The sequence below is a fragment of the Amphiprion ocellaris genome, chromosome 10, assembly GCF_022539595.1.
Source record: "Amphiprion ocellaris isolate individual 3 ecotype Okinawa chromosome 10, ASM2253959v1, whole genome shotgun sequence".
NCBI classification, from domain to species: Eukaryota; Metazoa; Chordata; class Actinopteri; family Pomacentridae; genus Amphiprion; species Amphiprion ocellaris.
The window spans coordinates 17,386,619-17,413,947 of NC_072775.1; the positions used below are offsets into that span (position 1 = coordinate 17,386,619).

At 41.1% G+C, this 27,329-nt stretch overlaps 4 protein-coding genes across 8 annotated transcripts in view; 2 read left to right on the forward strand and 2 right to left on the reverse strand.

Annotated features, from left to right (window-relative positions):
• Positions 1-10,398, forward strand: part of per2 (period circadian clock 2) — a 35,298-nt gene extending 24,900 nt beyond the window's left edge. For 2 of the 4 annotated variants that reach the window (XM_023285742.3, XM_023285743.3), the window contains exons 18-24: positions 1,766-2,026; positions 2,713-3,620; positions 4,025-4,141; positions 5,313-5,535; positions 6,096-6,300; positions 7,933-8,083; positions 8,167-10,398. In XM_023285742.3, the coding sequence (XP_023141510.2) occupies positions 1,766-2,026; positions 2,713-3,620; positions 4,025-4,141; positions 5,313-5,535; positions 6,096-6,300; positions 7,933-8,083; positions 8,167-8,367 (2,066 nt within the window). In that variant the 3' untranslated portion in view covers positions 8,368-10,398. The remainder of the gene's footprint in view (positions 1-1,765; positions 2,027-2,712; positions 3,621-4,024; positions 4,142-5,312; positions 5,536-6,095; positions 6,301-7,932; positions 8,084-8,166) is intronic. The other 2 variants (XM_035955290.2, XM_023285744.3) reach the window with 2 other exon arrangements.
• A 1,413-nt stretch (positions 10,399-11,811) lies between these two features.
• On the reverse strand, positions 11,812-14,644 carry hes6 (hes family bHLH transcription factor 6). 2 transcript variants are annotated; one of them, XM_055014262.1, is made up of 4 exons: positions 13,792-14,644; positions 13,611-13,697; positions 13,417-13,498; positions 11,812-13,102 (listed from the first exon to the last, which is right to left on the reverse strand). In XM_055014262.1, exons 1-4 carry the CDS (start codon positions 13,909-13,911, stop codon positions 12,687-12,689), a joined length of 705 nt encoding a protein of 234 aa, XP_054870237.1. In that variant the 5' UTR covers positions 13,912-14,644; the 3' UTR covers positions 11,812-12,686. The 2 variants fall into 2 exon arrangements, with proteins under 2 accessions (XP_054870237.1, XP_023141527.2); XM_023285759.3 differs by having other exon boundaries at positions 11,815-13,102; positions 13,617-13,697; positions 13,792-14,631.
• Positions 14,645-15,983: 1,339 nt separating this feature from the next.
• Positions 15,984-21,475, forward strand: itm2cb (integral membrane protein 2Cb). The gene is made up of 6 exons (XM_023285758.3): positions 15,984-16,452; positions 18,566-18,703; positions 18,820-19,011; positions 19,112-19,222; positions 19,399-19,549; positions 20,236-21,475. Exons 1-6 carry the CDS (start codon positions 16,366-16,368, stop codon positions 20,325-20,327), a joined length of 771 nt encoding a protein of 256 aa, XP_023141526.1. The 5' UTR covers positions 15,984-16,365; the 3' UTR covers positions 20,328-21,475.
• Positions 21,476-21,726: 251 nt separating this feature from the next.
• On the reverse strand, positions 21,727-27,329 carry LOC111578817 (G-protein coupled receptor 55). Its single transcript, XM_023285784.3, has 3 exons — positions 27,022-27,329; positions 25,273-26,008; positions 21,727-24,141 (listed from the first exon to the last, which is right to left on the reverse strand). The coding sequence occupies exons 1-3, from the start codon at positions 27,030-27,032 to the stop codon at positions 23,938-23,940; spliced, it is 951 nt and encodes a 316-aa protein (XP_023141552.1). The 5' UTR covers positions 27,033-27,329; the 3' UTR covers positions 21,727-23,937.

The window sequence follows — 27,329 nt, forward strand, 5'->3', positions numbered from 1 at the left end:
AAAAAGGATTTATGTCCAACAGATTCTCTCTGCACATTGAGACTCTTTTACATATTTATTATGCCAAAGTACTTGTGTGTCAGTGTTTGACATTTTTTTTTATTTTAGAACCTTAAGAAATCCTTTAATTTATTTAAGAAAGAAAGTTTTTTGAAAAGGTATCGGCCACATCAGCACATTAACTAGTTGTACCAAATTAGCAGCAATAAATTCATCAACTGTTATAGAATGTCTGGTAACAGTTTTGTAGAGATTTCTAGCCCTTGTAGCTCCTCTTTGCAAAATCCTTCTGCTCAGGCACATGCAGGTTTACAAGCATCAGCTTAGTATCTTAGTATTATTCTCCCCTTTGTTCTCTTTGTTACATTGTGAACATCGGAAAATATTCGGTGAGATAAAGATCCAGTGCTTGGCAGCTTGTATTTCAAGCCCAGAAATAAGTCAGCTCTTCCCATTAATTTAGCAGTTCTACTGAACAACTGCAAAAATGTTCTCGATACCCATCTGAAATAACCTTAATGGTGACTACAAGAATTGTCTGAAGCCGCTCAACTTCAGCGACGTGTGATACATCAGCGGCAGCACTACTCTCACTTCATCTGGCAGTTTGTAGAATTTTCTTAACTTAAAATAACAAAGCGAAAGCTAATGATGAGAATCTGGTGTCGTTTTTGTCTCATTGTATGTGCTGCACTGTTGGTGAAGTTAAGACAGAATTTGCATGAATGATAATAATGCAAGTCTCAAGTAGCTGAGTCATGTTTATTGTGTGTTGCTTTATCGCGTTACCACAGGGCTGCATGTGCGTATTCGTTGACTAACATGACGTAGTGAGCATCAGGAAAGCTTGATCAGTGGCTGCTCTGATATACAGTGTGTATAAATTGCATTTTAAACAGTCGCCCACCGTCTTGGAATATTGAATGTTTTATTGTTTCACAGCTTTGAACCACAGTGCATTATTTAAGCTTTCTGACAATGACTAACTGAATAACAAAAACTTCTTACAAACTGATGCAAATTAAGTACAAATATAAAACACTGTAGTAATCATTTCAGCCAGTGAGTGAGTCAGACTCCAGACCAAATTAATACAACGTACAGTATACAATAGACGTGGGTACACCCCTGTGGAATATCACTTAAATGCCAAATGATTCAGGGTTGTATCATGTCTCAGTAATAACAACATTTGCAAGTTGTCAAGTAAAGGATTTGCTCTCATAACCATTGAAACGCAGATACTTCAGAAAGACTATATTAAAAAATGCAAAGCTCAAAAAGGAGAAATTCAATGTGGCAAATACGTCTGAATGCATCTGTGATCACTGACACTAAATTGAGTAGTTTCCAAACAGTCTAATGAAAAGAACCTGATTATATCTGATGAGACCAAGATAATTTTGTTCGGCTCCGATGGGCTTTAGAATGTGTGACATAAACCTGATCAAGACTACCACAGTTAATGCATAGTCCCCACAGTGAGGTAAGCAGGTGGGAGTGTGATGATATGGGGTTAATGAGAACTTCACTGTGCAATTTAGAAGTAATCTACTTACTATAAAGTGATACAATTTAGAATAATTGTCACATTTAGGCGATATTGTATCAGTGTGCTCACTTCTGATGTATACTGTCTATAATTATATATTTGTTGTTCTATTGCTTTTCTCACCATCTCTGCTAAAGGTCAACGTATCTTTAAGCTTCGTTTCTCTCTGTTTGCTACAGTGTTAAAGGTGTTTTCTCGCTGTTGTCCATGCAGAGATCATAGAGGATGTACCAGGTGCAGGGGAGACAGCAGAACCCAGCCTGACCCCCGGGGTTCCTCCTGCGATTTCACCTCCCAGTCAGGAGAGGGAGTCCTACAAGAAACTGGGGTTGACTAAGCAGGTTTTGGCAGCTCATACACAGAAGGAGGAGCAGGCCTTTCTGTGTCGCTTTAGAGAGCTTCGTGGCCTCGCATCCATCAAAGCAAACTGCTCGGAGTACCTTGAGCGCCAGAGGGAGCTGATCACCAGCGATGGTAACAACAACACCATACTGACACATCATAAAGAAAGCATAATTGTATTTTGTTACATTGTCAGGCCATCGTTTCAAACTGTAATTATGACTTTTGACTCACCAGATTAAGACTTGGCAAGAATACTAAAATCATGTCAGCCAATGTAATATAGACAACTGGCAGACAATTAATTAGTCAGGCTTATTTGGAAAAGAAGAACATCATTTTCTGTGCAAAAGATTCATCTCCAAACTACGCAGGTTGGATCAACATTTTCCAACTTTTCTGATATTAGACTCTCTTTCATATTATGTCTCCTAGTGATGGGTGGCAAAGTGTAGAATGCTCCTTACAGATTGGTGTAGCAGAACAGTATTTTTTATTCTCTCCTCATCTTAATTGTCTAATGGATGGTCCAGAACTTCTTTAAGAACCACTGAGTCAGACTTTATTGCATTAATGTTCCCAGGTCTTATAAATGACTTTGATGACTACGGTATTTTCATAACTGCTAGATATCATTGTCAAACTACAAATATCAAAAGTCCAAAGTAAGTCAGCAAGTTGGAATTTTCTTCATGGTCTCTCATCCTCTACTCTACTTGTCTCTAAGTCAGAAATGAAAACATTTTAACAGTAATCACGCTTTTTTTCGTGCTGTCAAGTCACTCAAGAAGTTTTGTTTTATCTTCTTGACCTTCCAGCTCCACCTGCTGCTCGACCCTGCAAACAGGGAGCACCGACTGCAGAGCCGACCCCACGGCGAGGTACCCGGAACAAGAAGACCAAGTCAAAGCGAGCAAAGCAGATTGCGTCCTCAGACAGCACAGCGTCCCATCACAGACAGCAACAGCTGCGGCCTCCACTGCTAAACCATGGCCTTAACCAGACCTCCTGGTCAACCTCTGAAGCCTCACAGTCCACTTTCCCCATGGCCTATCCTGCCATGGTGCCAGGATACCCGCTCCAGGTTTACCCTACTGCTGATAACATAGCTCCCCCCACAGATGCCCCTCTTCAAGGCTTTGGAGACAATCAGGGTGCCCAAGCACCTCCCTGCCCACCATCCATCCAAGCTGCTCCCTTCACCTCCCCTATTGTCACCCCCATTGTAGCTCTAGTGCTACCTAACTACCTGTACCCTCTAATTAGCCCCGCACCTCCACCACCACAGCCAGTGTACCACACAGAGACTGGGGGCTTCCCCGTCCAAACACAGCCGTTTGTCCAGGCTGCCTTTCCAGGCCAAAGCACTTTCACATATCTGCCTTCCTTCAGTAATCAGAATCAGTTGAACGCCCAGAACCACTTCACTTCTCAAACGGGCTTTGTAACTTCGTCAGTCTACTGTCCTCCATCCTCGGAAACCCCAAAGCCCCCTGTGGAGGGCCAGTCTCGCTCTTCAACACCACAGACTGGAGGAGGTGGAGGCCAGACGTCTCCACCTTTGTTCCAGTCTCGCTGCAGCTCACCTCTCAACCTGCTGGAGCTGGAGCTGTCTGTGGACAGACAGGACAGCACGGTGCTCTCCTCCGGAGGGCAAGTGAATAATACAACTGAAAGGGAGAAAGGATCGAGTGGCAACCAAGCCAAGGAGAGGGAGCTAAAACAGGTAAACAAGGAAATAAATTTCTTTGGTTTGCTCCTTTTATTTTTTTTCCCTTTTTCTCCGCAAGTCTCCCAATGCCTGACTAATATACTTCACCTGTAAGCTTCTTAAACTATCTGGATAAAATGTCAATGCCTCACTGAACACTACCATTGTGGGGTGTTTAAACCACATTAAATAAGCTGTGGCATGCTCCCCCGAGACTTGCAGTCATGTGTCTCTCAGCCTTATGGGATGTGATGCTATTGTCACAGTGATTCATCCAGAATATTCACAGTCTTAAACTGCTGCAGTTTTTTGCCATTGTATTGCTATGCAATGTGTAAAGACAAGTCAATCAAGACTCCTCAGATGAAATGTGGCCCGGGGTGTTAACACATGATGTTATTATCCCTTACACCCTTTAGCCATCTCTCAGTCTCCTTGGTCCACCTGGACCCTTGTATTTCGGGGGCACACCCTGTGTCTGTGAGCGTTTGTCTTGGGATAAAGTGTGCTCTAGGCTGAGGGCTTGCAGCAAAGAGGTAGGCGAATCATCAGAAAACCACTACACTTTTCAAATCCCATTCCTCCCCAATTCATGTCGACTGTAACAGCTTCTTGTCTTACCCTTTCATGACCTATGATTTATATTTTAACCTTCACTGCTCTTGTCTGTCCAGAAGAAAGTGTTGCCAAGATTGATATTGATTTTAAATAAAGCATGGGACTGAAAAACTTTAAAGTGACAATATGACTGAAAACAAGTGGTGTATTAAGTTGCTGAATTATTATCGCATATGTCTGTGCATATGTACAGTTTCTGGAATTTCCTGGGTTTCTGCATTTATTGGTTTCAACATGTGATCTGATCTTCATCGAAGTCACAAGTACAGACAAATACAAAGTGATTTAGTTAATCTCACTAATTCTGATCTTTCTTGCCTTTATTGAATACAACTTTTAAACATTTACAGTGCGGCGTTGGGTTTTGTTGACATCGTTAGCCTATGGGTTCCTCTACACTGTAAATGATGCATTCAGTATTAACGAGAAAAATACAATGATTTGTGTGTCAATAGTTAAAATTGACTGTGTTTGTTCATGCTTGTTACTAAGATGAAGAACTGATCATGAATGTAAAATATACATAAATGCAGTCAGTTCAGAATGTTTCACTTACTCATTTTGCCACTGCACAGACACTCTGATTATGCATGCAGGACCTCCAATGCTTAAATCATATCAATAAATTTATTAGTGGAAACCTATTTTAGCATCAAAAATGGGGAAGTGATATCTTTGTGTCTGTACTGTGTAGTTCTCTGCTCTATTTTCTGTCACATATGAATGCAATGAGTTTTCTCAAATATTTTACAATATATTTCTAAATATATTGTACATGTTGCTATTTATGGATTTAGTCATTTCCCTATTGTAGATCAGCATGAAGTGTTAGGAGCACTGTTATGTATTTTATTCATTTCCGTCACAAGGGTTGTTGTGTTACTGAGGACCAAGTGATTGCTGAGATGGACATTTTTCATGACCAAGCAAAAATGTACTCCCAGTTGGGTCTATAAATTCATAAGCAGGATGCAAAATAGCCAGCGATATTGCACCCGCCTGTATTAAAAAGGTGCCACACATAGAGGTCAGAGCCGTGTAGTCAAGCTTCTCTTTTAATGGTAAAGCTTTAATTTTGTGTTTTTCCAGACAAGTTCACGTGGCGACGGCAACAACAGTGACGCCAACTCTTCATCCAGTGACATGTTGGACATTATTCTCCAAGAAGACTCCTGTTCAGGCACTGGCTCAGCCACCTCGGGGTCCATGGGCTCGGGGTCGAACGGCTGTGGAACGTCAGCCAGCGGGACGTCTAAGAGCAGGACGTCGGCCAGCGGAGCCTCAGCGAGCGGGACGTCAGGCAGTGGAACAGGTCTGCACACGTTTCAATATCTTGTAGATGTTATGAGCTGAATTTCACTCATCTTCAGGTAGAAATGAGCAGGAAAAGTGAACATAGATGAAATTATGGGAAATGAAAAACCTTACATAAAGTAAATGGAATCAGTTTCCCCCACATTTTAATGTTTGAATCATGCTTGTTTGTGTCATTTCTCTGTTGACATTTTAGCAAAATTGCACTCGTTTATGATCATGTCTGTTTATTAACAATCCATTTGATATTGGCATTTTTGGTTCGTGTTAAGATTGAAGTGATTATTATCATTGCAATAATATAGTACAGCAGTATATAAGTATCAGGGAGTGTGTGAATGCATTTTTATACCCAGAGATACTGCATTTACAGCAGTACATACGTCAGCTGCAGTGCCATGTGAAACAGCTCAGCAGTTGTCCTCATGTGTAGTCTAGTATCTTTTATCATATACAACCACTAGCACATGATTTTGGTTCTTTAAAGTTCCTAGTCTTTGGAGCAAAAATCATCTTTGATAGCAGACTTCTAATACTCTGCTCTTTGGCTGTTTTCAGGAAGCAACAACAGTAGTAAATACTTTGGCAGTGTGGACTCATCTCAGAACAGCCAGAAGGTCAAAAGCCACTCAAACAGCAGCGAAGGACGGTCCATGGAGATGGAGCCGAGCGAACACTTCAAGTATGTACTGCAGGACCCGCTGTGGCTGCTCATGGCCAACACAGATGACAAGGTCATGATGACCTATCAGCTGCCCTCACGGTAAGTAGGAGGACAGGAAGCAGCCATGAGGAGTAGGGTAGTGGCCCTGTAGACACTGTGGTTTGCAAAATTATCAACTTTCTGTTTGTTATGGAAGGCAAACAGTAAGCTGAATGCTACTCCTCAATGTTAGACTCATTTCCTGTTCATAAATCGTGGGGGATGTGTGTGCAGCCAGGAGACTGAAAACTCACAGGTGTCAGGATCTGGTCTTATCTAAAGGTTACAACTTGGTAAACAAATATAAGAAAAAATTAAGAAGTAAACATGTAAGCAGCAATCTTGCATGTTTTTCCAACAACACACTAGAAGACTACTGACTCCAGTTAACTAATATTATGCATTTGTATTTAATGTATCTCTAAATACCATTCTGAATCTCCCTAAGGACCCATTCCTACTGTCTGCATCCATCTGTGCAGAGTGGTGCAGGCACAGCCATTATACTACAATAAGTGCATGTCAGGCTACAGTCGTATTGCCCCTCATATCCAACACAGAAAACCCCCAGGGTTCTAGTGGATGTTTCTGAGAGGCTGAGACTTTGCACTTTTTACAGGTTTTTATAGCAGTCACTTTGTTGAACAGTAGCACCATGTTAATGGGATTATTCTTGAGGTGTGTGAGGCACGGGATCTCTGGAGAATTTAGAACTTTCCACTGTGTTTGAGTGATGTTTATGAATTATTAAAATCTATATCTCTGATCGGATTTTTATAAGACAAAAGTGTGCAGACACCTCTTAGTGTCTACCTAATTATGATGCTATTGTTCAGTATAACTTTGTGACCACCTGGTTTCTTTGTTGTGGACAGGAGTTTAATGTGCCGACTGTTTTCAACAACATGAAATTAACCTCTCACAATTGGTGGCAGAACCTGTCAAATTCTGATTTCATGCTTGGGGCAAGGTATAAGACATTGCAAGTGTCAAAGCATCCCTAGTATGTCTACTTGCAGTATCTGATGAAGCTTGTTTTACTTCAACTCTCTGTCTCCTGTTTGCACACACATTTCAAAGTGATGTTACTGGGAAACCTGACAGTGAGCTGCAGACATCTGATGATAGTACCGTTACTTTGTTCACACTATTTTCATGCAGAACCATTAAATACACTCATAAGCCTTTTTTACTTCTCAAGATCACCACATATTCTGGTATACATGGTGTGAACACCTAAAAAAAAAAAAAACCTCAGCTCAGGAACCGAATGTTTTGCTAAACTCTGTTTCCTTTCAGTTGCAATGTCTCATTTACAGACAGCACGCAATATTTTCTGTGGTGGTTAACGTGTAAATCGAAACAAGAATTAGTGTCACGCAAAAGCTCTTGGTGTGATGGTTGTGGTTGGATTTCTGTCCACTAGATGGCACCATCACAATAACACACAGTGAGCAGATGCAAGGAGCCTGACATTACACACGACTATAAATCTGCAGGGCTTTTTTTTGTTTTTACAAGTAGTGTAGGAAGTTGCTGTTAAAAACACTTCAGTAGATCAATTACTGTGATCTTCCAACATTAGGCTGCATGGTCGAGCCGACTTATTTGCAAACCCAGCTCTTATAACATCGGAACATTTATTACATATAAGTGTTACTGAACGTGGTCGTGCTTTTGTGTTTGCTGCAGGGACATCCAGAAAGTTCTCAGGGAGGACAAAGAGAAGCTGAGGCTGCTGCAGAAGCACCAGCCGCGTTTTACAGAAGAGCAGAAGAAGGAGCTGATCCAGGTCCACCCCTGGATAAAGAAGGGAGGTTTACCCAAGGCCATAGACGTCAAGGTAAAATCAAATGCCTGTTTCAGTTCAACACACTCTACTGCTGTCACCTTAAAGCCTCATTTAAATCACTCTTTGTTTTCCAGATGTGTCCCTGCTGTGACAGCAGCTCGGACGCGGCAGTGGCAGCAGTGGAGGATCAGCCAGACCTGGACCTCGGTGACACAGAGACAGAAGAAGTCAGCTGCCAGCAGAGGCCCACAGAGGAGCCCTCAAGCACTGTGGTCATCTCCTGCCACGGCCCTTCTCCGGGCTCCGGCCTGCAAACACAACCAGCGAGGCAATAAACTGCTAAACCTTTTCGGAGTGACTTTCCTACCCAGCCTGTTGTACTGAAGAACTGTGAAGAGCAACCTTCGACGAGGAACCTGCACTAGACGGGTTCTTACTGTCTCTGTCTTGCTGTTTTATAAGTTATATGCCAGGAAAAAATGGCTTAAAAAAAACTTTTGTAGAATGTGAATATGTATATATATATATATATATGTAGTGGTCATTCAACTGCATTTTATTTTAATCATAACGTACACCAGTCAAGATTGTTTCGTTGCTTAGGGGCTCTGTGACGACATGTTTTTTTTCTCTGTTTGTAGCAATGTGTGTCACTCAGAAAGTGTGCTGTGCACTGATTAAGGGAAATACAATATGTGTTTATGCACCAGACAGCACAGTAGAGGTCAAAGTAACGTCAGCGTGGTGGAGGCTGCTGTACTCACACGCCAGCAAGTGGTTCAGTGGTGTTCTAACTGTCGCGGTTAATGAATGAGTTCCGTGTTTTGGTGACGTTTCTTTGGTTACCGCTGCGTCGTGGTTCGTCAGCATGTGGTGAAAACAGGTGCAGGTTGTTGAAGATGGATCACTTTCTATCACTCCTGTCATTCATACACATCGAGCACCAAATGAGCACAAGTGCACTTTGTGGGCTGCAGTGGATTAAGAGGAAAAACGTGAATGAGACTCCCGTGTACGGTCAACAAGAGGACATTAAAGCAAAAAATACAAACATGCTCCCATATGCAGCATTGAGCAGCAATGATGGCTGAAGTTTTTCACCACCTCCATCACCACCTGTGACTTAGTACCTCAATATTACTCAAGTAAAAGTAGTGAAACACAGCAAAGGAATACTCCATTACAAGTGGATCATGTAATTCATTTAAAATATTCAGGTTAAGGTACTGAAAGCACTTTTATCTCACCATGCAGAAAGGCCCATTTCAGCACATTATAGTGGGTTATGTAGTGGATTATTACTGATATATTACCATGTAAGTGACAGCTTAATATTATTCATTTAGTGTCAATTAACCACAGCTTGTAGTAGAGGAAAAGGTGCATAGTACCCTCTTAAATGCAGGAATGTAGCAAAAAAGGAAATTGTTAAGTACATACATTACTGATTCCCACACACGATGGAGGTGGTGCAAACATCTGAGGCAGCACTGAGATAAAGAAAGTCGGGTGCAGCATATACTGTGTACCAGCCCATCATGTCATAATTTCAGAGAATTTATGTCGCCTAAAGTTTGCATTTTTCCCTCTCTGCCTCTATGACATGTTGCCGTAATGCAGCTTTACATTTTCACTGTTCTGGTAACAAACTGCAGCATTTGTTGCAGCTGCCCTGACTTTTATTCACTTCCTCTTATTTTTAAAAACTGTTTTTCAGTGCTTGTGTTAATGTTTGTAAGTCTTTGCCTCCAAGCATAGCCTGTATATTTTTACATGCAATAACTGTTTCTGTGTAAACAGGTTTATAATTTATGACAAAAAAAATCCAGCTAAATAAGCAAACAGAGGACCAACAGGATTAATATTTACTGTACATACTATTTTGAAATGTGATTTACATAATCAGCATCAGGACTGTACCCACCACTGACTGGAGACTGGCAGAGCTGTGTGTTGTTTATGGTGGGTGGAGAATGTTGATGTTTCCCCTGTTGTAAAGTGCTCTGATAGATATGGAGAGGAGCGTCATGACTGAAGCTCATTACCATTCAGAACAAACGTGTGCTCACTTCGGACTGATTTTAGGGTTATTGCACGGGTGTAAAGCAGCTGAGACAGATGCCAAGTGGTTGTTCAGTGAGATTTCCTTCACTTTGAAGTTCATGCTGTAATTTGGGACGAAACAGAGCTCCTTCTGGGCGACTTGAACATTTCCTAAAGTTGTCATTTGTCTTTCGCGTATTGGAACAGACAACTGGTTACATGCACCTTTTATTTAATTTTATTTTTCTCTTTATTTTGATGCAGAATATTCTATTGTGTTTGTTAAATTTTCTCTGAATAAAATGTTGCCTGATTTCCAGTAATGCGTTTGGATCTTATTTGCCTGCTGCAGGTCCATTTTGGCGAGGTTTGGCACTTGGCTGCTGGTTTGCGCAGCAGCGATGCGCAGCGCACTTCTGGACTCATCAGCTATTTGATATTTGACATAATAACAAAAGACAGATTTGATATTGTGGGCTGGATACAAGATGAACCTAATTAATGCTGAACTCTCGAAAATTGGGCTACTTTAGTCTCACAGTGGAGCTTTTGGAGACAAAAAGGATACGAGTGAAATATTGGGATCTCATGGTTTAAACTTTACGCATGGCCACTAGAGGGGGTAAAATAAATCAGAATATAATAAGAGCCCACGCAATACATGTGTAACGGTTAAAAACAAGTCTAAAGTTCTGTCCTGAAGTCATGACTTTCACCTTCGTCATGCAAATGGGTTTCTGTCAGACAAAGCTGTGACTTCTCTACAGACAGGCAGATCCTCCTGATCAAAGCGGCCCCTCTCCCCTGCTTCCCTCCACGGTTCACACCTTCATACTCATTACATGAAGAGGACGAGGTGCGAAAATTTACACGCTGGCCTCCTGCAGCGGCCATTTACACCTCTGGACCTGCAAATCCGGTCTGATCACAGAGACACTGAATCAAGTTCACCATCCTGGTTTGGCTTCTTTCTTTTTTTAAAAATTATTATTGATGCATTTGGAGCATTTTACACCTTCAAAAGCCTGCGTTTTAGTAGCATACTGTCTAAATACTGTTATATACACACAATGGAAATACAGTTTAATACATAATAATCAGCCATATTTTATGTTGACACTTCTTGAAGTAGCTGTCAGATAAATGTAAGAAAAAGTACAGTGTGTTCCACCTAAAGTGTAAAGAACACACGCAAACCAAAAGCAGCATGAGGACTGAACTATTTTCCTGCTCTGTATATGCTAAATAGGAACTATTTATCCACTATAATCCAGTGCTCACTTTATTAATCTTTTTCCTGTCATTTCACCAGAAGTCCCTCTTAGTAGGTGGGTAGTGGTGGTGGGTGTTAAGACTGTGGACAGTGTAAGAAGTGACACTTTGTGTGGACATCACAGGAACACAAGAGGAGACATTTGACTAGAGCTGGATTAAGGATTGCTGTCTTTTCTTATTCATTTGCAGTTGTAGGAGCTGGTGGGTGGTTCAGAGGCAGAACGGTGTCTGTGGATCTCACTGGGGCCACAGAGGTCATATCTCCTGAGGATGCAGGCACAGGCTTTGAAAGTGAATTAGCATGACACTCCTGAGCCTCTCCTACTGCATTAAAATGATACATACAGGGACATACTTTGTTAATTTATACAGTTACACGCAGTCAAGTGCACTACACTATTTGGCAAAACACTACAGATGTTTATTGCACAAAATTTAACAACATAATCCATAACAGTATAATGATAAAATGACTCTCTAATACTCTGCATTCCCCGGTTTAGTGCCCAGAGTCATGATATGTGCAAATGCTATTTGAGAACACCACAAAGCTGAACTCCAGTAGAGTTATAAAATCCATTTGTCAAGTTCTACAGCAGGCCTATATAAGGAGTGAGTGGATTACTCATTTCACACCTCACAAATGCCTACGATGTGCTAAGGGATCTTGGAGAGAGAGAGAGAGAGAGAGTGCACACAAATGGCCCACAATTGCAGAGTAATAACTAATATCTTGGAAACAGCCGTGAGTGGGTGGTTAGTGGGATCCTTGTGTGTGAAATGGGGCTTTTTTTGAAGAGTCTGCTGCACAAATAGAATGCTAAACTAGTTATTAGTTGAAAAGATATTTATTGAAAAGCTGAAACTTAGGACAAATCAGATGAGGTAGCCTACTAACAGTCACTTGACATGAATAAATACATTATTAAAAGACATCCTAAATAGGAAATAATTTACAAACGACTAACAATGCATTTCTGGTGGGGCACCTATTTTCTATACAGCCCAGTTATATTCAACAAGTACATATTTACATATGTATTTACCCCCTTCACTGAAGGCAGGCCAATGCAAGGCCAAGACATTTCCAAATGCAGACCATACAGGTCCCTTTCCTCTGCAAAAGAGACCTAATTACATATTTTAATCATTAAATACGTTTAAGTTTAATTGTAGTTTTTAGGTTTTTTTTTACAAAGAGCTTCTCAGATGCATTTTAACAAGTTCCAAAGTTGCCATCTCAGCAGTGTTTTGTCATGTACTGAGGCCTATCGCACACAGCATCCTAACACAAACCATTCAACTAGTTTAAAACATGCTGCTCCATTTAAACCATCTACCAAGGTCTCCACACTGACTTGGAGTAGGCTAAACAAGGCACCACCTCCTGGCTGTCTGCCTCCTCTGAGGAGGAAACCTGGCTCTGCTCTGACTCAGTCTCATCCAGGTCAGAGGAGAGGTCATCGGTGGAGGTGCCGGAGGGAGCCGGGGACACCAGGGACGTGTACATGCTCTCGGACAGGGACCAAGTGCTGTTAGAGCCGGACAGGTCTGCCACGGCGTCCGGGAGCATCAACCGGAGGCGGTCCTCGTCGTTCAGAGGCATGCTCTCCAGGAGGTGGTTCAGCAGCTCCGCGGCTACTGTCGGGTCTATTCCCGGACAGCCGGACACAAAGGTGTGGACGTCGTGCATACACTGGATGTAACCGGCGGCGAACCGCTCACTGGCCTCCCGGTTCACCGCGTCCACCTCTGCGGACAGGAAGCGACCGTTAGACACAAGTTTGTAACATTCAACCAACCGGCACGCTGCTGCTCCGACTCTCTGCTCTGATTGGCTGAGCCGCGGTCGAAGCGCACCTGTGGCCTCAGTGCAGTTGATTAAAATATTAATCCGCTAAACGTAATAAATTAAAGGGTAGTTAGCTTAGTTACAAAGAACTATATTGCTCGGCGGAAGGGTGAGTTAACGTATTGCTGTCAGTTTTTGCGTCAAAAAGAGAACTTCGGTTCAACGGTGTATTCTCCAGTAAATATATTATCAAAGTTGTATATACAATATTTACCTTGAGCCCGGTTTTGCAAAATGCTTTCCACTCGTTTCACTGACATCTCCAGCACTTCGGCATTCTCCATTTTTGATTGTAACTGCGGTGAGAGACAAAAAACAAGCATCAAGCGCAGGTAGCACTAGCTAACTTAGCTAAAAGTCACTGTAATTTCGTTTTACAACAGCGCTATGTTCTACTTAGTATCTTACGTCTGCGTCTGCTATGAGGACTCTGAGTTCCTGTAAACTTTCATTGATGCGAGCCCTTCTTTTCTTCTCGACTAGAGGTTTCCTCATCTACCAAAACAGTAAGGACAATGGAGTTCCTTGGTCAGTTAAAAGGAAAGCTAAAGAATGAGCACTAGCATTAAACGTTAACTCCGGCCCGTACCTTTCTGTCAGATGTGATCCCACTGCAGCTATCACCTCTGTCCACTCCGGCTGTGTTGTTGCGGATGGGGGCCATGTTGCTGAAGTTTAACCCAGGCGATGCCAGGAGTCCGCTGGACATGAGGTCGGTGTGTAATCCAGAGAGCCGTTAGAGCCCGTTGGGGGGACAGATGGCCGGGAGATCCCAGCCAGAGAATGGGCTGTTAATGCTGCTCTGAGGGGGCATGTACGGGTATATACGTCGACTCATTTACATGTGAATGGGTCAACTGGCTACGAGCCATTGGGGGCGCGCAATGCTCGTACCCCAGTGGTCATGTTAGCTTTTCTCCAAACTTCTGTCTGAACCATCATACACTAGATATCTATACAGTTAGTAATCTATATGTAGATATACACATGCAAAACACGATCCAACAGACTGGATGTCACCAATCCCTGTAGCTTTAGCTCTATCACTTTGCAGTAACTGCAGTAAAACATTTATTTTGCTTATGTTGCAAAAATAAATACCACTTCAGCCTCTCCTCTTTAATGTTACACCTCTACGCACTGCCCTTCAAAAGAGTGCTCACCGGGAAACATGTCAGCCAATTCTCACATTGTTCATTAGTCATCTTGGCCTATTTCTTGCTTGATTGTGAACCATCAGCCCACCTATGAGGACAAGACCACCGCTCCACTCCTGCTAAAAAAAGAACTAATGTGAATTGGATGATATGAGCCAATTGTCAAGGACATTACTCTCACATGTAAAGAGCCTGGAGCCTCTAAGCCTTAAAACTAAAGTAGTTAATCCACTTGGATTTTACTTTTCAGTACTGTAATTTGCAAGTGGCACTTTACAGAAAGGGTTTATTTTGATTTATCACATTCACCTCAAAATTCCTATTTGTCCAAATTTAACATGTTGCATGGCTTATGTCTGTACTGAGTCATACGTACACTCATGACTTTTCACATATGTGGAGGGGAGCTGTGTGTGAATTTGCATGCATTGCTAATTTGCATATTTAGATATAGTATGTCTGAGTACATGTTTGCTTTGCCGTGATGTCCACTGTTCCAGTTGTACTGTTTCAATGCACGTGTGATGTGCTGGCTGATGGGTGTGGATGTGTTAAAGTGGGTGTAGGGTTGCTTTAAAAAACAACAACAAAAGAATCTTTATATTTGATTTTACCATGTGATTTCAAAATTTATGTTTTTTAAATATGTAGTTATCTCTAGCCTCCAAACTCTGCTTTGTAATGGTTGAAAATATGAAATCAAGTGTAGAACCATCATTTATGTAATTTACAATATATGTTTCCATATATTTCATATGCAAATAGGAATATATAACCACACAAGATAAATGTAATGATAGTAACTAATCAGAAGGATAAAAATCATGAAATACTAGGAAGATACAAGACAGCTTTGATAATGTTGTTTTGTAAGCCTCATTATACCTTCTCAGAAGACATTGTGTGAGGCCACGCGACAGGCTGAACAGAGATTGTATAAGGTTTTAATGTAAACATGACAAGCTTTTGCCTTAGCTTGTGTAGCTTAGCTTGTATGCCTTAGCTTAATGTAAACATGACAAGCTGAACAGAAGGGAAGAATCTGGTGATTTTGTTGGTACATACACTAGTAGGCCTATGACACATGTTGGACATGGTAAAGAATTTATTTAAATAAATGCTGCCTGGGACTAAGTTCAGCAGCTTTCCAGAGCAGCTTGCTTTATTTGTACTCTCTGTGTACTGTACAATAAACATGCAAATGGGCCAAATTTAGAGCAATTTAAAATAATTCATTGAATGTGGTAGCCAGAAAAAATCTAGTCCAGAGTAACCACATGTAGGAACCTGTTTTACACAGGCTTGCTTTAAGGCTCATTCACAGTTTATGCTACACAAAAGACTAAATTACATTGCATTACATTAAAATATACATTCAATATTCCAATCAATGCACCATAATTTATAGTACACAATGTACTGTGGTGAAATACTATGTGCACTGTATGCTTTGATAAGCCCATAAATAAATGGACTATAAATTATTATTACAGCTACTACCGATGCTCAGTAGTACTGACATATTAATGACTTTCTTGCAAGTATCTTGCAATATAGTAGCCAATTTGAAACATTTCCGGATGGATGTGTTAGTTGAAAGAGATTCAGCTTTAAATAAAATACGGAATGCACTACCATATAGGGCACTTGCCTTCAAAATAAGGGCAGTAAGTAGTCTTATGTCCACAAACAGGAGATACAATTGGTAGTTTATGATCTAAATAGGTCTAAATCTAAAGTATATCTATTTAAAAGAGGGTAAGCCCACAAATTTGGAAATTTACATGAGGTGTGACAGTTTTAACCCGCCTCGGACTCTTATTTTGAAATCGGCGAGGCGAAGTCCCACACACAGCGCTCGTTCGTCAGAGAAAACGCTCTTGTGTCGTCACCGAGCCCCGGGGGCGACACCGATCCGCCGCTATATAATCCTCCCGGTCCGGTGGATGAAAGCAGCGCACTGAATCAGATAGGAGACAAAGCAAACAGACACTGACCAAACAAACATGGTGAAGATCACTTTCCAGCCAGTGTCGGCGCAGAAGCCCGAAAAAGACAACGATGCGGACAAGATCATTATACCTCAGGCCCACGTGAGTTGGCACACTTTGTCTTTCTTTGTTTCATGCTGTGGTATTTGTCTTGTGTGTCCGGATAGCACGAGCAGGTCTGTGCTCCTTCTGCAGAGGCCGAGCTGATTATTGTTTTTTCTTGATTTGTTTCTTTGTGCATCATCATGTCACTTAATCCACGACCTTCTTTTTTTAAAATGCAAACATCCATATATGTGAATGTGCTTAAAGTCCTCTAATGCGGTTCTGTTTTTAATGTAACATATCACTGCTTGGGCAGCAGTTTATTATCTTGCCTTTCCAGTTACTTACATGCTCTATTTGTGGGTGTAGAAAAGTTTATCGAGCAGTGATAGAACAATAACAAAGGAAGAGACCCACCGCTGCATCACAGCCCAGCCAGGGGATGTTGACATTACGTCACCTTGTGTGGACTCACTGCAGAGGGAGGTTCTGTGTGTTTGTGTATCTTTAGCACAATATGACACCAGTACTCTAAGGGGTTCACATAATGTGCATGTATAAAACCAAAACTTGCATCTTACTGTAAGTGTGCAGTTAGCCTCTGTTATTTTTTTTTATATTGTGGATGAAATGAGAAAATGGCTCAGCAGTCACATACTGCACCACTCAGTAATGTCAGGGGTGTTAGCCCACGTGGATCCTGCAGGTAGCGCTTGAGAGCAAATGGGTGGTAATCTAGGATTAGTGTGTGTTGAATAAAAACAGTGGGTGTTATCTAAAGGCAGCTTAGCCTTTTATGCCCTCTCAAAATTAGCAGTAGAAAAGGACAGCAACTGTAATGAGCGAAATAAGAATCCAGCTTTGTTCTAATTCCTGCGTTCAGTGATTGGAATCTGGAGGAAAAACTCATATTTGACTTCATATGAACAATTAAAGGGTTCAGAAAGGGACTGAGTATCTTATTGTGTGCACTCTGCAACATTAGTCTTTTAGGCTCCAGTTCTCAAATACAGTGTTTTCCTGGTAAAACTGTGCTTGAAAGTAGATATTGAGATTGGCCTTTAATTATTGCGATCGTGCTATGTCTGAGTAGGATTTGTAGAATGACTTAAACCTGAGTTAACTGTCACATTAGGTGCTGCTTTTCTTAGCCTCCTCTCTGGATTACTTCCCAGGAGATAGTATAATTAGATATCTGACACACCATGGATGCACGCCTGCTGTCTCAGCCTGATTCTATATTTCCCAACACACTGTACACTGTGAATACTGCTTGATGACGCGTCCATCGCTTCTGCAAATACTTGTTTGTTACGTCAACAGAAGGATGTCAAAGGTAGTATGGATTTAGATTGGCTGTGCTGGGAGTCTAGGCGTCAGAGCCAATGTGTGTAGATCTATTAATACGTCCGCCTCTGCTGAGGGGCTTCTGCTTCACGCAATTGGCCTCATTTATGCTCCCACCGAGGGAGCTAAGACGAAATATCTGCAAATATGGAGTGTGGAAGTAGGCCTCCAAGAATAGACCCAGACGGCCACGTGCCAGCATCTTCGTCAGAGCTTGACACAGTCTGTTCTCCCTGCTTCCGCTCTCCATAGCAACAGTAGTAAAGGGAGGCAGCAGATTGACTGAGAGACCGTGGGTGGGCATCTGGCGTACCTCATTCCAGTCCGTCCTACGTCTATCAGATCTTCTCGCCTGACTAACAAATTGGCAACCGCCTTCTGTCCGAATTAGCTCTGTTACAATTTGGACTTAGTACAGGAAAGCATGTGAGAGGATGTTACATCCACTAATGCTCTGTCTTAGAACTGGAAGCTAATATTCAAGTCCTATTATCCATATTTCTAATGAATGTTCTTCTCTACAGCTTCAGGGTTAGATTAAAAGATTTTTCACATTGACAATGTCATTATTTTACAGTATTCACCTGCAGCTTTGTTCATTTAAGCTACACAACTCTTGAATCAATTTTTCTTGGGTGCACCATTGCATCACTTGGTACAGATCTATTAAGTTTGGGTCTTCACTGGAACTGACAGTAGTTTGTACATATTAACAACACAAAATACAATGCTGTCCCATGAAATAGATCAATAATATATGCAAGATTAAGTGGGGTTTTTTTTTGACCAGCCTTCTAACCTGTCACTACTTTTCTCTTTACAGGAGCAGCTGGTTCCTCCTGTCAGGTCCAAGAAGCCTTTTCCAACTGGCCTGTGCTGCCTCACTTTTGGCCTGGTGGTTTTCATGTCAGGACTGGTCCTGGCCTCTATCTACATCTATCGCTACTACTTTATACCTCAGGTTAGTTAACTCCTCTTCTTTTTTCTTCTATTACGTCCAGAACTTAGTGGTTACAAAAAGACGATCCGACCTAAAGTAAAGTCACTTGCTAACTCAGCTCTGTTGCGTCTCAACAGCAAATCCCAGAGGACAGCTTGTTCCATTGCCGGGTTATCTATGAGGACTCGGTGTTTGCTCCTCTAAGGGGGCGGCAAGAACTCGAGGAGAATGTCGGCATCTACCTTGACGACAACTACGAACAGATCAGCGTACCTGTGCCACATTTTGGAGGCAGCGACCCCGCTGATATCATCCACGACTTCCAGAGGGTGAGCAGAGTTTTTATGTTCACATGGTTTCCTCTCATTACATTTTCTTGTTAAAGTGCTTAATGGTGGCTTACAATTATGTCCTTCATTTGCATTCTAGGGCCTCACAGCTTATCATGACATTGCCTTGGACAAATGCTACATCACTGAGCTGAACACAACCTTGGTGATGCCTCCACGAAACCTGTGGGAGCTGCTCGTCAATGTCAAGGTGAGACACTAAATACATTTGCTGTTAATGCCACCGGTGTAGCGGTTGTAAAAGCACCATGAGAGATAAATGGCCTTCTGACAGAGTGAAGGACAGTGTGTTCCCATCTTCCTGTCGGCAGCATTCCTCCCACAGACAGATTGACCGAGTGATTAATTTGTGTCTTTTTGCCACAGAGAGGGACGTACCTTCCTCAGACTTACATCATCCAGGAGGAGATGGTGGTGACAGGGCGGGTGAGGAACATGAGGCAGCTGGGCCCCTTCATCCACAGGCTCTGCTACGGCAAAGAAACCTACCGCCTCAGACGCCGCAACCAGCGCCAACGTGAGTTCACACATCCGCTTTCCTTTTCCAATCATCCCAGGCAGCATGAGATGCTAAATAATGAGCGACGTGTGCTGGGTCACTTCCGCTATTTATCGCCCATCTTTCACACCGACTCCTGTGAAATGTTGAGTCATGTGACATGTACTGGGTCACTGTGATCTCTCTGAATCTGTGGAGGAAAATGTTCCTCCGCTGTGTCACAGGGATTCCAGTGTTCAGAGTGGGCGTGTAGGAGCAAAGCCAGAGTGACCGTATACAGGAGGCAAATACAACCAGAACCAAATAGGGGCTTCCTTGTGAGCATTGCAGACGGTGTGTCTGCAGTGTAAAATACTCCATTAACAGCCCGGCAGCCTGATTATCATGTTTGTGTGTGGGCACAGCCTGGGAGCTTCCTGCTGTGTGAGTCACTTGTAGTGCAGTGGACACATCCACACACTGTGGAGGAGGTAGTGATGCACATGAGTGATATCTCTGTCGTCGCTGCCTTTGATTGGCGTGAACGCTTCAGAAATGATGCAAGAAACTTCCCCCGTGTACATATATGGATGTGATTTGTGGGGATCACCACTGCTGATTCAGAGTGAGTGCTGTAGGCACGGCAGCAGCAGGAGTAATATGAACAACCCTCCACTTTCGGCGCTGAACAGATTTTTCTAAATGCGTCTTCGTTTCTCTTCCAGGTATCGAGAGGCGTGAGACAAAGAAGTGTCACAGCATCCGTCACTTTGAGAACACTTTTGTGGTCGAGACCGTCATCTGCGACAGGTTCTAAATCTGCGGCGGAAATCACAGCCATCCAACACTGAAGCCAATTTCAAACCATACCTCTTGAATTCCTTAGGCGTTTAACTGCACTTTAAGAGCAAGTATTCGTCCATTAGTTTTAGTTCCGGTTTGTCATTTTGTTTTTTGTCTCAACTTGAAAATGCTCTGTTCATGTTCATGTACAACGTTACTGTCTTTTTTATTCAAAGCGTCTGTATATGTGGATGATGTTCTAGATGTGTTTGGATATATCTGTAGCTTGTCATGTTGTGCAGAAGATGTCAATGTAGGTCAGTTTGTAACATTTACATCAGAAGACTTGATTTGATTTTTGACTTGTCTGTATATTTTTTAGTTACCCAGTGCACTGATGGTAAAGATACTTGGAAGCTGCTTGCACCGTGCACTAATGTTAATATTTGTTTCTTGGTTGTTATTTTATTTTTGTTCAAATGTCAGAAAATGGCAAAACATACCTCATGTAGTTAAGATGTTTCTTTGCTGGTTTGTATCATTAATGAATGGTGTACATAATTGATTGTTCCTAAGCAATATATACTGTAAACTGATTTTTTCTTTTTAATTTCATATTGTTACATGCATAGATTTTTATCTGAAATCGACTTGTTTTGTAGATGATCATGTCTCTATGGTTTGCCTCTTTTGTTTTTTCCTTTGGTATCACACTTTCCTACTCCTTGGATATAAATGGCTTTAGACTGTAATCAGTAGCAGTGCTGTAGAAGGAACAGAAGGAACCAAAGTCTGTAGTCAGTGTTGCTATGCTTAGGGTTAAGGACATCTGAAATATTTATAAGGAATGCTTTATAGTTTAGATCACTTACTGTAGATGATATCAAAGGATCATTTTTGTATTGCTCTTCCTCTTCTTCACTCAGATTTGCCTGTTGTCTTTAGCTCTTGCTAGTTCCCAATCTTTCCTATTTTGGCATTATAATCTCTACAACGTTGATTTGTCCCAACTTAAAAAGGATTTGGGGTGTCTTTGTAATGTACAACCTGGAGCAAATCTGTCTCTGTTGAGAGAGATGCGTGATATGTGCTCACATTTCATTGTCTTGGATACTTTATTTCGCTGTACAGTCGATTCTCTTGTAATATCTTGCTGCTTTAAAAAATAAATGATCAAACTTTCTTTGTCTTCTGAATGTTCTTCAGTAACAGTTACAGTGACGCATACACATAATCAGTGTGTAAATGATGGGTTTGGCTAATTAGAGATTGTCTGAACAATGCTGACGTAATCACTGTGGAATGTTTTTTTTTTTCTGTGCAGACATCGACTCTGAATATTTTAATTTGTTTGCTAAGCATCTGTGGATGAATTTTCCACAGAACATAACACGGCAGCTTCCTTGTGGTAAATTACTTCACGAGATGACTCACACGTGGTTAGCTAAATTTCCCTTTTAAACTGAAGTGGAAATGTGTTGATAAAACCAGTATATGGATATTTCCTCCAAACGTCAACAAGTCAGTGTTAAATGTTAAACAGCTTTTAAAACAGGCATCAAACATACAAGTTAAGTGCTCGTACCTTGTATGTTTGACGTATACAAGTTATAAATAAAAGAAATCCTTTCTGTGAGTTTGCAGAATCTATAGTATTCTGCTGTCAGGCTCTTTTCCCTGATGAATACTAATTTTACATCACTTTGTTTTGTCTTTATTGCAAAAAAAAAAAGAACGGAAAAAACACCACACCTGCAGACTCTGTGAGTTGGATCTAGACACTTGGTGGCTTCACAAAAACAATTTCCTTTAAAAAAATGTAATATGAAAAAGACAGAAACAGAAATGAAAAATAACTGAAAAACAAAACAGAATTGAGGACGAACACATGAGACTGAAACTCAACAATGGCAATACTAGTGCAAAATGAAAGTACCGAGACTCGAGTAAATGCAAGAAAAACAGCACATGGTAGTTTCATGTCATGTTTCTGGTTTTAGAAAATAGCTTTTCATTGATTACTGTATCCAATAAAAACAGCACTAATGCTCAGTAAATTCCCTAAACGCCTTCCGGAGCTTCATGTACTTCACTTGGGTTTAGGTTTGACTGTGCATAAATCAAATGTGCCCCCGTGAACATACTAATATCAAAACATTCTTGAAGTGCATAGGCTGTCTCCCTGTAACACTTGACTTTGAACAATTTAAAAAAAAACATCATTGCACCTCTGATACATTTAAAAACAATCTGAACATTTTAGATACAAGATGAAGTATATGTCCATAATATTTACATACGTCATGAGCTACAACATGTCATATACAGTATATACACTACTAAGAGTCTAAGTTGAAGACAAAAAGAAACATGCAGTCAGTCAGTTTGGGTCCGTAAAACTGCAAAAATTCATTATTAGAAATGTGTTAAGTATAATCATTAATACTATTTGAGTTTACATTAATAAGTTCAAGATTCAATTTAAAATCTAGACAAGTTAGAAAATCTTTGCTACTCTGACTCAGGCTTTATTTAATGAATGATTTATCGAGTGAATGCATAAATAAATCTTCCTTCTGTAAATTAAAAAAAGCAGAATACATTGAATTTATTAGTTAATGTAAATTTGATATGACATTTACAGTTACTTGTAACTTCTGTTACAAGTAATACATATTTGTTTAAGAAGTCTCCATCGGCAGATCAACACTTTAGCTAGAAAAATATTAAGTCAATTTTGTTAAGCTAATTATTTTATTTTATCAATCCATAATTCATTTTTACATTTTTGTGTTGGTGGTGTCGGATTTATTTATGTACTTGATAGGGAAAGATTTAAATTCATATTTTAATCAAATTGTAAGTTTAATTAATTTATTTTCTCAAATTCATTTAAATTAATTGCTTATTTCAACTTGACTTTTAATATAAATTTCCATTTGATTTATTACAAATTATTTATGCTTTATGAGTAATTATGATCAGTAATTAGTTGCGTCTTTTAAGGCATGACTAATTCTACAAGTAATATAATACCTTTCATAACTTACCAAGTGTACATTGAAGCAGACCGGTCTGAAATGTTACCATCTCTTTGTCTTGTTTTTAAAAAAAGCTTCAGAATAATAGCAGCTCCTTCTACTAATCTTTGACTTCATTTCTTGAGGATCTGAACAACAAACCTCTGCAGTGAGCTGCCTGTGCAGGTTTTACAGCCTTAAAGTGAATCACCCCACACGTCAGTTTATCTCTCATCGTCAGTGTTCAGGACTCAGTGACCTGAGAGCGCTTTGAGCTGTCTCCCTTAGTTCATTTGAGAACCATGTCACATTGTGGCTTGATGCTGGATTTTCTTTTTGCAGCTTACATTTTGGGTATCAGAGCTGTTTGAGGTTACAGAGATGCCTGTCGGCTTCCTGCTGCTGGACCAGATCACATAGCTCTGCTTTCAGCTTGACGGTTATTTGAAAATGCACTCTGACCTGCTTCTTTCCACCCGCTAGTCTTAGCGGGTGCCTCATCAGCTACCTGAACCACCACTGGCTCTTCGTGGGCCCTAAAACAGGATGTCAGATCTTGTATTCACTACCAGAGGTCCTCTGGGGTCAAACTGTATGTTAACTTGCATTGTATTAGTCCTGTGTTCAGACCTCTGAAGTGCTGTTTGTGGCTCTTCTTTGGCTCATCGACATCCTGAAGCTGCGTTTGGTGCTCCTCACCTCGTGGGCGATGAAGTAGTAGCACAGAGCGTCCAGACAGCAGGTGATGTTGGACAGACACATGGCGATCTGGATGAACAGGCTGATCCTGGTCTTGGTGCCGCAGTCCTGGATCACCCCCTGGTGCACCTGGAAGAACGTGGGGTTACACATGGAGGATGTAGAAACATTAGTTCACCGTCTTTCCAACGTGTATGAGAATCTCAGCTTTTAAAATGATGTAACACAGCAGTTTGAACTGTTATACTGCAGGTCCTCGTCAGGCTTTTTTAACATTTCCACTACTTGTTGCATGATGTTATGCTTGTTAGACTCTGCAGTTCTATTTTTCTTCTAAAATTAGACCTCTCACATTCAAGCCAAATTCTATACACTAACATACCAGTGACACAGTGGTGTATCTTCTGTATTTTTAGTGATATTGGGGTTTTAAACTATTCGTTATTATGATTTTGCTCCAACTCTGGTGAAAAGCAGGTAATTAAAAGTCTGTATATCATCACTGATTGGTTTAAATTAATATTATCTTTTTATTTATTCCACAGCTCCAGTTTGTCAGATCTTGTGGCGACGTAATTATTTCACCTTCTTTTCTTGTTGACATAAAATGGTCACAGGCGCCTCATGTGATACTAAAATAGGAAACAAAATTAAGAATTCCTTCCTCGCACATATTCTTTAAAAAACATCTAAACTGAAAAATCGAGACCCTGAGTGTTGTAAAGTATACCATAAGTTTGTCGCTTTATCTTTCTTCTCCCTAAAACAGATGAAAAAAGAAAATCCTATCATCACAACAAATCATTTTTTCTAAAATCTTGGTTATATGACCCAATCTAGTGTGCCTGTTGCAAAAAAAATGTAAGTAGCTTGTTGAAGTGAATTTTAAAAAGCAACACAGCATAGGCCTGACAGCAATTTTGAAGAAAAAACAACCCATAACCCATCTCACTGCTTTGTTAAAGTACAAAAGATAAGGTAATTTTCTTTTTAAATGAAATACAATTTTTTATTTTTCAGACACTGCCTGCTACATTTCAGACTGATTGTCTAATGAATATGTTTCAGTGGGTGAGGAGGAAGGAAATTGAAACATCTATTATACTGCGGCAATCTTCATCTGCTGCTAAATATTATGTGAAAGCTCCACAGCAGCTACTGATTTTGAGGTGAGATTACTAGGTACATTACCTCTTTTTTTTTCTTTCTTTCTTTCTTTTTTTTTTTTTTTTAACTTAAAACTATCTAACTCTATCTCACCAGGAACTGCAGGAGGATGCCCAAGTGGCTCGGGGTGAAGGGCAGCAGGAAGGCGCTCAGGCTGCTGTAGATGATCTTCACGCAGGCCCGGCTCCTGGCGCTGCGCTGGCCGGACTGCCGGAGAGCCCAGATGGTCTGAAGTGAGCAGTAAATCACCACCAGAGCAGGCAGCAGGAAGCCAAACACCTGCAGACAGATGATCAGCTGAGGGCTCCAGCCTTTCTGGGAAAAGGCATGGAAGCAGTGGAACTCTGTCCGGCTGCCCTGCCTGAATCCGTAGATGGTTGGAGAGATTGCTGCCAGCACCAGCGCCCAGACCCCCACGCAGCTCCCCAGAGCCGCTCTGGGGGAACGCAGCTGCTTGGCTTTGAACGGGTGACAGATAGCCACCCATCTATCCACAGCTATACACATTATGGTGTAGATGCTGCCGTATATCCCGATGAAATAGAGGCTCTCCAGGACGGAGCAGAACGACTGGAGGTGGGTGGGCCAGAGGTGATTGGTGGCGTGCATCTTGAAGGGAAGAGGGAAGAGGAGGAGGAGGTCCATCAGAGCCAAGCTGGTCATGTAGATGGTCGACTCGGTCCACTTCCGCAGAAAGAGGCAGAACACCAGGAGCGCGGCGACATTGAGAAGCAGACCAATGAGGAATATGGGCATGTAGATGATCAGCTCCAAGTATCTCATCATTTGGTCCACCTCTTCAAATGAGCAGTTGCTTGTCATGGTGTCACTGCAGGGAAACAGTTTGATGTGATTTCTGCTGCTCTGCCACGATTTCAAAGAAAAGTTTAGGTTTCAAATGTGTCTGTGAAATGAATGGGCCTTTCCTGTTATCACTGTATGCTTCTCTTTTCACACAGAAACATATCTATGATACATCGCTGCACCAAGCCACTTGAAATGTCTCAGTTGTGTGAGAACAGATGCTGAGAACTTGCGTTTTTGTTTCTGGTTTAAAGGCCAGAGAACATCATGAGAACTTTCTGAATATTAGAATAAGAAAGTTACGTTGGCAGTAAAATTAAGGCTCAGGCTGAAGTAGCTGGTAATTAATTTGGGCCTTTAATGTGATGAAAAATATCTTGGCTTTAATGGAAACACTTTGATCTTATCTCTTCCTATATAAGATTTGATGTCTCTAGCAGTATGTTTATGCATTTTCATCGTCTATATGTTTTAACATACTTGGCTCTTCAACCTTTTTACCTTTTAATTCAATGCTCACATGAATCCTATTTAAATCTGAGTGTTTTTCTGACTTCAACAGAGCTGAATACAAAGACTCAGGTCTTTGGTGAAATATGGAAATACTGTACAGTCATAACAGGTGGAAATGCCAGCTTGAGTCAGAGAAACTCTGAGTTGTTACTATTCTGGAAGAAGCAAAATAAATCCCTGAGCACTGGGTCTGTATTCAGAAGATACTGAGACAAATGACATAAACAGGTGGAGGCTGTGTTGTGTCGCTGGCAGTAGAAGTGACTTCTCACAGCGGCCATTTCAAGGCCCTTTCTAATTAGGTCAAAGTAAATTCTATTAAAATAAAAAGTCCTCACTATACTTTAATGTCTTTATACTTATTCCGTACTTGTATCTTTCATTTTGCGAGGAAATCTAGTTCAGTAATTTAAACATTTTAACTAAAAAGCTACGTTAATTTAATTGCAACACTATGAAAACGTAACTTTATACTATCAGGTGTCATGTATGGTGGAAATCTGTGAAATCGAGCCGTGCTCTTACCTCATGCCCATCTCTCTGTTGAATTTTCAGTGTTTCTGTCTGTCTGTTACTGTGCCAGACACTCTTCTGCTTTTCTGCCTTTGTTGTTTCATCACCACTTCCTGAGTGATGCCACACATCATGCATGTGTGCTCAGATGTACGTTATACTTGTTTAAAATCCAGGCAGAGGTGAACTTGTCCGGCAGGTTTTTACTCTTCTCTGCAACTCGACACTCAGGTGATCTCTGCAAACGGCCGGAACGGTGGATTTTCATTTGTGTGTGCAAACATCTGAAGAAATCAAAAGTAATAAAGTGATAAAATGTT